This window comes from Motacilla alba, chromosome 4 (assembly GCF_015832195.1).
Source record: "Motacilla alba alba isolate MOTALB_02 chromosome 4, Motacilla_alba_V1.0_pri, whole genome shotgun sequence".
NCBI lineage: Eukaryota > Metazoa > Chordata > Aves > Passeriformes > Motacillidae > Motacilla > Motacilla alba.
This window is the reverse complement of record NC_052019.1, coordinates 5,498,404-5,508,753: the sequence shown is the minus strand read 5'-3', so window position 1 is coordinate 5,508,753 and position 10,350 is coordinate 5,498,404. Positions and strand designations below refer to the sequence as shown.

At 53.4% G+C, this 10,350-nt stretch overlaps 2 protein-coding genes across 3 annotated transcripts; both read left to right on the top strand.

The window, feature by feature from the left end:
- LOC119700840 lies at positions 1-9,559 on the top strand. 2 transcript variants are annotated; one of them, XM_038136506.1, is made up of 2 exons: positions 1-396; positions 6,099-9,559. In XM_038136506.1, the coding sequence occupies exon 2, from the start codon at positions 6,109-6,111 to the stop codon at positions 8,731-8,733; it is 2,625 nt and encodes an 874-aa protein (XP_037992434.1). In that variant the 5' UTR covers positions 1-396; positions 6,099-6,108; the 3' UTR covers positions 8,734-9,559. The 2 variants fall into 2 exon arrangements, with proteins under 2 accessions (XP_037992434.1, XP_037992435.1); XM_038136507.1 differs by lacking the exon at positions 1-396 and having other exon boundaries at positions 6,075-6,223; positions 7,202-9,559.
- On the top strand, positions 390-2,419 carry LOC119700841. Its single transcript, XM_038136508.1, has one exon. The coding sequence runs from the start codon at positions 699-701 to the stop codon at positions 2,394-2,396; it is 1,698 nt and encodes a 565-aa protein (XP_037992436.1). The 5' UTR covers positions 390-698; the 3' UTR covers positions 2,397-2,419.
- Positions 9,560-10,350: the final 791 nt, after the last annotated feature.

Here is a 10,350-nt window from a genome sequence, read left to right as displayed (position 1 = left end):
GGATGGACAGTCAGAGGACAGGCTCTAGCTCTCCCTCTTCAGGACATTTGGTGCAAGCAGGAGTTTAGTGTGAGCCATGCCTAATCCCGGACCTCCCCACACAGATAAGGGGCAGTGCAGGTGCTGCCGTGTGATCTCAGTTTCCCTAATCAGTGTTGAAGAGGATAAGGAAAGACAAGGAAACTGTCCTTGGGAAGGCAGCACACGGAGGAGGAAAAGCCACCAAGGAAGTAAACACAGGTGTCATCAGCCCCAAACAAAGACCTGCCATGGCTATAAAAATCACCAGGCTGCGACTTCGTGACCACCTTCACCTTAAAGGTGCTGGATCTGCTGGACCTCTGCAGAGACCATCTCCAAACTCCTGGGACTGTCGGAACATTCAGCCGAGGATTGGTGAGATCTTATTATTGGGCTCCTACTCCATCTCTCCTTTGCTTCACCTACTCCCACATCCCTTCCCCATCCCCTCCCAGGAGACAGCGGCTCGCGGCAGCTGCCGGCTCGGCCGCGGCCTCCTGGTCCCACCTTCCCCTTCCCTTGTGCCCAGGCTTGGTGTCCCCTGGGGGCCTTTTCAGAGGGTTGGGTTGCGGGCTTGTGGCCTTGCTCTGTGGAGGGGTTGAAGGGGCTGTCAGTGCTGGTGTGTTATGGTAGTTTTGCCCTGAGACGGAGCTGTCTCAGATCTTGTCCCCTTCGCTATGATGAGTGACATCGTTAGCAGTTGGAAGCTGGAGCAGTTTGTGCTCCAGAAGTGTCTCCCCCCAATTTGGTCACCAGGGTCTTTTCAGGGCCCAGATGCTTACCAGCAGCTGTGCCAGCAGTGGGAGAGCTGGTCGGAAGAGAACAAAAAGCCCAAACCCACTAATAAGTGTAAGAAGCGAGCGGCTTTGCAGGGTTTGCTGATGGTAGGCAGGGAGTTGTCCAAATTGCTGAAGGAGGCTCTTGAGAACGTGCAGACCTTGGAGCAGGCCAAGGAGGAGCTCAAAGTCCAGGTGGACAACCTGCGGGCGGAGGTGCAGGGTTTGTGTGGGGACTCTCTGCGGAGCGCGGTGGAGATTACCCGGCTGGAAAGCAAGCTGGGCTATGAGAAGCTGAAAACAGAGGAGCTGAAAAAGGAGGTTGGCAAGTGGATCGGGGAGACCCACGATGCACAGAGCGCGGTGCGCGCGGTCCTGCAGGACGTCCAGCGGGACCGGGGCACTGGCCCCGATCACAAGGTGTGCCATGCCAAGATCCAGGAGCTGGAGGCAGAGCTGGGGGTGTCAAGGGGCATTGTGGCTGCCATTAAAGGCAAGAGGACCCCGATCGGGAATGGTGAGGGGGAGGATTCCCTGGACCTGCACCCACCCCACTATGATTATGAGGATGATGTGTGGGGTGCTAACAGCCCCACCAGGCCGTCCCCCTATGCTCCTCTGCGGGAGGAGGTGTGCCAGCTGCAAGTAGGGGAGGTAGAGGCTTCCAAAGATAAAAAGGTCCCCCATGATGAGCCAGTCAGCCATGTCCCACTCCAGCCCATAGACACCAACAGGGCTGTGCTCTGGTTTACCCCTGAGCAGCTTAAGACAGTGGGGAAGATGCTGGGACCACTGACAAAGGAGACAGCAATTAACTGGCTGTCCAGGGTCCAGCGTCTGCCCAAGTGCCAGAGTGGCAACTTTGTGAGTGACCTGATAGACATTGTGAGAAAGTCCATGAAACCTGATGATTTTGCGTCACTGCCGGGGGATGTGCAGATGGGCAATGTCCAGGACATTGGGGATGTCCAGCTGGCCGTGCTTAAGGTGTTTTTCCCAGAGGTCAACCCCTTAGTGCTCTTCCACCAGGAGAAACAAAATCCTGAGGAGAGGCCTGATGCCTATGTTAACCGTAAAAAGATGCTCTATCAGATGGCTGGGCTGCCTGGCTCAAAGGACTCCCCCCCTGATTTTGACAGGCCTGAATTCAAGGAGCCTCTAGTGGTGGGGCTGACACCCCCACTGCGGGTGATTGCTGGTGGGGATGCAGCCAAAAAGCCTCTGTCAGAGCTGGAGCAGATCCTAAACCAGAATTTTGAGCTGCAAAAGCAGGCCTTCCCGGGGTACATGCTGGGGGGGAAGAAAGGGAAAGCCCTGGGCATGTCTTTCCAAAATGCAGGGATGAGAAAGATGCAAGGAGACAACCGAAAAGATCCTGATAGCAAGGGGGGGTTGGGGAAGGAGAACCAGCAAGGGCTGAGGTTTCAGAAGTCTAACCCTTGGCGGGCTGAGCTGAGGAAGCGCTTGATAAAATACGAGAAACAGGAGGACATTGATGGCTTGCCGGATGCGGAGCTCTTCCAAAAACTGGCCCTGCATGAGGCCAAAAAAAACAGCAGCTCCCACCTCATTGACCCGGGGGCTAAGGCTCAGCAATAGGGCTGCCAGGCACCCGCATCGCCCCTTTTTGTGGCACCGATTAAGACCGATTTGTGGGGGCGCCTGATAGTTGACACAACTATTGGAGGGGGGGTGCTTGGACAAGTGATGTTAATTGATACTGGTGCCTCTTATTCAATTCTGAACATGGCCCCCGGCAGAGCCGGGATCTTCCAAACCTCTCAAATTATTGAACTGACAGGGCCGAATGGCCAGAAATCCTCAGTGCCATTCACAGGGCCCATACCCTTTGAAATTGGGGCTGCCAAAGGGTCTGAAAAATTTGGGAAAATAGAAATGAAAGGAAAGCCAGGAATTTTAGCCATCTCCTCACTGACAAAGATGGGGGTGGTGGTGGACCTGGCAAACCAAGCTTTGCTACACTGCCCACAAATTGATTTGCCCGTCATCCTGGCAAGCCACAGGGTGATGTCAGTGAAAGCCCCCGAGATCCTGGTACACCCTGAGTGGGAGCCCCGGGTGAAACGGGTCACGGAGCAGTTCCCACAGGTCTGGGCAAGGAGCAAGCTGGACTGTGGGCAGACTGATGCTGCTGTGTCCATCAAAGGGCCAGATCCTCCTCCTCAGCTTCAGCCCTGGTACCCGGCTGAGGCTGAGGACAGCTTGTGGGACACAGTCAAAACCTTGCTGGACCAGGGTGTGCTAGTGGAGCAGCAGAGCACCACCAATGCCCCAGTGTGGCCCCTGAGGAAAGCTGATGGGAAAACGTGGAAGCTGACAGTTGATTTCAGCACCCTGAACCAAGTCACCCCAATGCAGACCTCCACGGTGGTCAGGTACCCCAACATCATGGCAGCCATCTCCCGGGGCTCCGAGTGGTTCTCGGTGCTCCACCTGACCAGCCCATCATTTGCCATCCCCTTGCACCCCGAGTCCTGGCACAAGTTTGCCTTCACAATTCGAGGACGGCAATTTGCTTTCACCAGAGTCCCCCCGGGTTTCCACAGCGCCCCTGCCATCTGCCATGCCCGCGTGGCGAGGATGTGGGAGCAGGTCAGCCACCGGGAGAGTGTGCTGTCCTGTGCTGGTGATATCCTCATCCACACCCAGACAAAGGAGAAGAACCTGGAGGTGCTGGCAGAGGTGCTGAGGGCTGTCCAGAAGACAGGCTTCAGGATCAGCCCCACAAAGGCCCAGCTGTGCTGGAAGGAGGTCTCCTTTGTGGGAGTGACTCTGGGGGAGGAAGGGCGCTCCCTGGAAAAGCAGAGGGTTGAGCTAATACAGAAGATGTCAGCCCCGTCTGATGTCACCACCCTGAGGTCCTTCCTGTTCCTCCTGAGGTTGTGCCGTGAGTTCATTGAGAGCTATGCAGAGAAAACAGCCCCCCTTTGCCACCTCCTGAAAAAGAACACACCCTGGGAGTGGGGGCCAGAGCAGGAAGAGGCAGTGAAGACCTTAAAGGAGAGTGTGGCACAAGCCCCCATGCTGGCACATCCTAGGGGGGACAGGCCCTATGTTCTGCAGCTGGCCAGCACGGGGATGGGGCTGCAGGCCACCCTTGGCCAGCAACACAGTGCCAACCTGCTCCCCGTTGCCCACGCCTCGCGTCTCCTGACGCCAGTGGAGCAACAGTTCAGTGAATACGAGAAGGAGGTTTTAACCTTAACCTGGGCCCTGCAGCACTGGGAGTACCTGCTGGGCTCGGCCCCAGTGCTGCTGAGGACCTCCTGCACCCCGGTGAGGTACCTCTTGTTGGGAAAGGGGGATGAAGGTCCCCTGTACTGCCCCAGGATGGCCAACTGGGTGTTGGCACTGACCAACAAGGAGGTCCCCGGGAACCTCTCACCTGGTGCCTACAGGGTGGTAATCAGTGCAGAGAGGGATGGGGAGGAGCTGGGAGTCTCCCTTACTGCCCCCAAGCCACGGCGGGCACCCCTCTTTGAGAGCAGCCTCAGCCTGGAGGAAGCCAAGGAGAGAGGCTACGTTGTGTGGTTCGTAGATGGGTCCAACTACCACGAGGAAGGGGTGCCCTACACGGGCTATGCCGCTGTCAACAGGGGCACGGGGGAGGTGGTGAAGGGGAGGTGCCTGCCACACTCCATCCAGGCCGCCGAGCTGGTGGCTGTGATGGCCGCCCTGGAAAACACGCCGTCAGACCAGCCACTGGCCATATTTTCAGACTCGGGCTGGGTGGTGCGTGTGGCACTGGAGTGGCTGCCCCTCTGGAGGGAGAGGGACATGCAGTCTGCTGATGGCAAGCCTGTCACCTATGCCAAAAAGCTGCTGTACCTTGCAAGGCTGGCAGAGCAGAGGGCGTGCCCGGCACAGATCATTAAGGTCAAGGCCCACAAGAAAGGAACAGAGGAAGCCAAGTGGAACAAGGAGGCAGACGCCAAAGCCAAGCAAGGCGCCAAGGAAGGGCTGATGTGGAAGGCCAGCAAGATATCAGAGAGTGGCCCAGTGTCGGTGGCTCCCAGCAGGCACTGGGAGAGTGTGGATCTGGTGGGCTTGCAGGCACAGGACCCCAGGCTCTGGGAGTTAGCGCAGGGCAGGGAGTACAAAGGGTGCAAGGTGTGGAAAGATGTCTCGGGGCTGATCCTGGCACGGAGGGAGGGGGCAGATTTCCCGGTCTGGGTGGTGCCTGAGCTGGTCCGGACAGAGCTGGTGGCCCTGGCTCATGAGCAGGGGCATCTGGGGACAGACAAGACCATGGTGAGGCTGCAGGGTGCTGGGTGGTGGCCCGAAATGAGAGAGGATGTGGACAGGTATGTCAGCAACTGCCTGACCTGTGCAGCCAACAATCCTGATGCCAAAACAGCCAAAGCCATCTTGGGCCACCAGAGGGCTTCTGGGCCATGGAGCAAGTTGCAGATGGAGTTTATTGGCCCTCTGTCCCAAACAGCCCAAGGCAATAAGTACTGCCTAGTGGTCAGTGATATCTTCACCAAATGGGTGGAAGCATTCCCAGCTCGAAACAACTCAGCCAGCGCAACTGCAAAGATCCTGGTAGAGCATATCTTCTCACAGTGGGGCGTCCCAAAGGAGATCCACTCAGATCACGGCCAGCGCTTCATCGGGGAAGTCACAAAAGGGGTGTGCCAGGCCCTGGGAATCAAGCAAAAGCTCCACATCACAGGGCATTTCCAGAAGCCAATCTCAGCAGAGGGGCCCAACCAACCACTGAAGACAGCACTGAGGAAGCTTGTGAGCCAGCAAAGGAAAGACTGGGATCATAAGCTCCCACTGACCTTGCTGGCACTGAGGGGGTCTCTGGCATCTCAAACACTTTCTCCCCCAAAATTTCCTCCTGCAAGAGACCCGAAGTTTCTGGAACGCTGGTGGCAAGGAGGGGAGCCCCCGGATGAAATGCAGCCCCGCGTGCTGATGGACAGGTGGGTCCAGGACATGCTGAGGACGGTGTCAGCCACCTATCACCAACTCGCCTCAGTGCAGGAGACCAGCATCCCTAAGATGGATAAGCAGCTGGGAGTGCTCCTGCGCCCTGTCGAGTGGAACACAGGGGACCTGGTCATATACAGAGGGGTTAGGGAGAAGAACCAGGTGCTGGAGCCCCAGTGGATGGGGCCTGTTAGGGTTGTGAACAAGGCCAGCCCCTCTGTGTACCAGGTAGAAATCAGAAAAGGGGCAAAAAGGCAGGAGAAATGGTTCCATTCTTCACAATTAAAAGCATGGAAGGGAAACTAACGGGGCTGGAGAGCCCGCCTTGCTTATGTTTTGCAGATAAAGGAAAATGGAAGGCGATTGTGACCAGCGGGAAGGGCGATCTTCGTGGCATCACCAGCCCTGTTTGTGCTGCGGGGAAAATGCTTTCAAATTTGTGATTGCAGGATTTACTTTGCTTTCTGGTATGTGCATAGTGCTGAGCACCCAGTGTGTCCAACCAATCCATCAGCATCTTGGTAAAAATGCCACTCATTCTCACTTAGACAGGCACCTTGACACACAGGCCACAGCCCAGCACAGGCTTAGGAGGCACACAAAAATTGGGACTGGTTGGCCCTGGTCCCAAGCTTACATAAAACACACGGGAATCATGGGATTAAATTCTAACAAAGGCTTAAATTTGTCAACAGTGGTTATGCATGGGGCAGAGGTGTACTTGGAAAATGAGTGGGGCTGGGATAGCACAAACAGACTTCCACAGCTGCTGGGAAAGGTGGGACAGCAAATAAAGGTGGGGTGCAGGGTAATTAACGGATCCACTCACCAGCGAGTAACTCAAATCTCTGTCACTGAAATAAAAACTAAGAAGAATCAGAACAAAATCTGTGCTGTGGAAAATTTGGACTGCTGGTACAATTTTACTTTGGTCCAGCCAGTCTTTGTGGTTTGCCTTTGGGCACACAGCAGTGTGGGGCTGTCCTTTAAATTTAAGATCAGCACCATAGCACCCTCCTTTGCTGCCATTAAGATCTCAAAGTGCCATTTTTTGGCCTGGCACGCACCCCGTTATGTTGAAATTGGTAACCAGGTAAAACTGGAAATTAAATACTCCCAAGAAAGTGTAGCTGACCCAATGCAAATTAATGGCACCACCATGACTGTCACAGCCCCTGACGGCCACGAGTGGATCATTCCCCTGACCTGCCTCTGTGAGACCAAAACACTTGATAGATCTGAATTAGATGCAGAGGCTTCATGGTATAATCAGGATTATGGACGCTGCCCACACCTGATCATAACCCTCCAGGTGTGGTGTCAAGGAAACCTGAGCGTAGAAATGTCCCCCAGACTTGGAGGAAAGTGGTGGATAGGAGGCCCCGAAGGATTTAAAAAAGAATTTGCCATCACTGCTGTCTTGCCCCCTTTTGTTTCCAAAATAGGTCCTTATGTAGTGAAGAAAAATCACATCCAGGAGCTGTTGACAGGGCCTGTCCGGTCACTAAAGAAGGTGGTGCTGTCTCTCTCCACTGTTAACATTTCCTCTGTCAGTCCACACTGTGCCCCCTTCCTGTCTACTCTGCACACTGGCTGGCTGGCATGGCTCCACAGCCGCTCCCTCCAGGGCACCCGGGCCAGGAGGGACCTGCTGGCCACAGCGCTGGGAGGAGGAGCTGCTGGCCTGGGAGTCCTCAACAGCATGGATGCTGAAGTCTTGGCAAACAAGCTGGAGACTGTCACCTCGGGCGTGCAGGGCCTCCTCAAGCCCCTGAATTCATCCCTGTCCAGCCTTGGGATGGGGCAGTGGCTTGTGTCAGAGGTGCTGCCCACCTGGGAACAAATAAGTGAGAAAGACCATCAGGTGCTGTTGCGAGCCCTGGGCATGGAACAAAGTAACGTCTCTCTTGCTCTTAGCTGCATCCAGGCCCAGATGTGGGTGCAGAGTGTTGTTGCAGGTATCCTGAGAGACGGTGACAACGGCATCCTGCCCACTGAGATCCGAAAGATCGTGTGGGACGCGGCCACAGAGAAGGAGCGGCAGCTCCAAGCCTGGTGGAGGCTCGTCAACTTCACCCACGACCACGCGCTCAACGCAGTCATTGCCCACGTCCTCACTGTGGCGGAGGCTCGCATTGAAAAGGTCTACCCCATCGTGGCCCTGGGGGTGAACACCAACGGGTCTGTGGTCTACCCCCTGGAGCACCGCATGTGGGCCAGGGTGTCTGCTGGGAGGTGGGAGACTGTAGATTTGGAAGCCTGCATTTTGGAGAGGGGGCTGGGATTCATATGCGAAGATGATGCCCTTAAGGCGAGTGATGTGTGCTTTGACACCAAAGAAGGGGTGTGCCACTTTGAGATCAACCCCCAGAGCAGTAACAAAACCATGTTAGTGTACGTAGGGAAAGGCTGCGTGTGCTTCAGAACAATGTGTAAATACGTGCAGATTAATGAAGCTTATAACCAGACCGTGTTTAGCGACTCAAATATGTGTGCTTGCAATGTAGCTACTATTAGAGGCTGTGATTTTGCGTATAAACCACCCGTGTTTACTAGCCAGTTGCTAATCAGAAACTATACCTTGTATCGTAGCATAACCCCGACCCCCATCGGTATGGATTTATCACTTGTAAAAGAAATGTTAGAGCATGCCGATTTGCAGCAGCTGCTAGAAAATGCCAAGGCCGAAGCTAAAAAGATCCTAATAACTGTTCACCACGATGGTAAAGTTATAAAACAGGTAATGGAACGAATTAAGAGGGCGGGAGAGCACCACTGGTGGGAAGTTTTTTTCGGCTGGTCCCCCACGGCCAGTGGCATTTTCAACATGCTGCTGCACCCCATTGTAGTCATCCTGCTAATGCAAATCTGTGTGTGCTTTGCCATGGTAGCCACTTGTTACCGGATGAGGCAGGTGAAGCTCTGCTTTGATAATCAGGTGAAAGAAGCAGGGCTGGCCAAGAGCCTCCTGAAATAGTCAAGGGCAAGACTGGGTTGGCCTCTGTGTTTGCCACCAAGAAGATCTTTTGGCTCCGCTGTTGGCTGCAACCCAGTAGGCGTTGAGCGGTGGGGACACACGCCATGCCAGACCTTGATGAGAGGGATGGCCTTCTCTGTCATCAGAGGGCCATCCAGGAGGGGAGGACAGGCCAAGCAGCCTGCAGATGGCATGAGTCACAGAATGGCTGAGGTTGGAAGGGACCTCTTGAGAGGTTTCATTTAGTCTGAACCCACCTGCTCAAGCAGGGTCACCTAAGCAGATGGCCCAGGACTGTGTTCAGGTGGGCTTTGACCATCTCCATGGATGGAGACTCCACAACTTCTCTGGGCAAACCTGTTTCATTGTTTGATCACCCTCATAGTAAAGAAAAAAAAGTTAGCATAAGTAGCTTGTTTTTGAACTTCCCATCCCCAAATAGTAATGTTAAGAAGCTGCTCTTGTGTGATTTAAGAATCCTTAAACCAGGGAAATGGGGTAAGGAAAGCCAAGGACACTGTCTTTGGAAGGAAAGAGAAGGAAAAGTAACACCTGAGCTCAGAAAAGCACCCATGGAAGGCAGCAGGGGTGTGAACAGCCTCAAAGACTTAGAAAAATGGTAAAAGACGAGCAGAAGAGAAGACCCTGTAATCACCATGGACTTTAAGGAGCTGAATCCACATGGACCTTTGCAGCACCACCTCCAGGTTCCCAAGACTCCCAGCACGCCTGGCCAGTGGATTGGTGAGATCTTGTTCTTGGAGCCTGGACATCACTGCTTTGCTTTGCTTTTCTTAGTTGTGCATGTACTCAATAAATCTGTCTGTTGGAGAATGGGCTGTCTGTTCAATCACTGCCTCTCACTCACTACCCAGGCTTGTACCCTTGGCTACACTGAAAAAGAGAAATCCTGGTTAAAAAATGTGGGGTTTTTTCCACTTTTATAAGCCCAGATCTCTCACTTGCTTTTTTGTCTGCAGAATATTCACTCAAACACAAAGATTTCAGCCCTGGGCTGCAGGATGGGACTCTGAGCTGATGCACAAACTCACTCCCCTCTCTCACCCTGCCCCTCCTCACCTGCATCTCTCCCCTGCCTTGGAATACAGAAAGAGCCTCAAAATACACATAGGGGTTCTCAAACAATTTTAAAACATGGACAATTTCAAGAATTAGATTAACCACCTCATTTCTAGGCCATGTTCAATTTAATCTCAGAGGTGCTGCACTCTCTGAGAATGGGGCAGGGGTGGGGGGTTGCACAGACAAAAAAAAAACCCTTTGCAATTTAGGATGAAATAAATAGATAAAACCTTTTAACCCAGCAGAAACCAAATGAAAACTAAGAAATTAAAATTTAATTTAAAATTTAAAACCCACTTTTCACAATCACCAGGCTAAGAAGTACAAAGAAATATCACGTTGCTGCAGCATAGGTGTATTAAAGAAATGCAAAACTTTCATAAAGACACTTCCCCTTAAAAATATACATTATAACTGAGCTCATAAAAATATAAATATAAAAATCATGGTCGAAACCCAGAGAAATCCATTTTTTCCCTCTCCAAGAACCATAAATACACCCATTTCACCCTGGGGATGGGAGATTGAACTCTC

Coding starts and splice junctions, on each gene's coding strand:
- LOC119700841 (XM_038136508.1), top strand. CDS start 699: ATGATGAGTGACATCGTTAGCAGTTGGAAGCTGGAGCAGTTTGTGCTC.
- LOC119700840 (XM_038136506.1), top strand. CDS start 6,109: ATGGAAGGCGATTGTGACCAGCGGGAAGGGCGATCTTCGTGGCATCAC.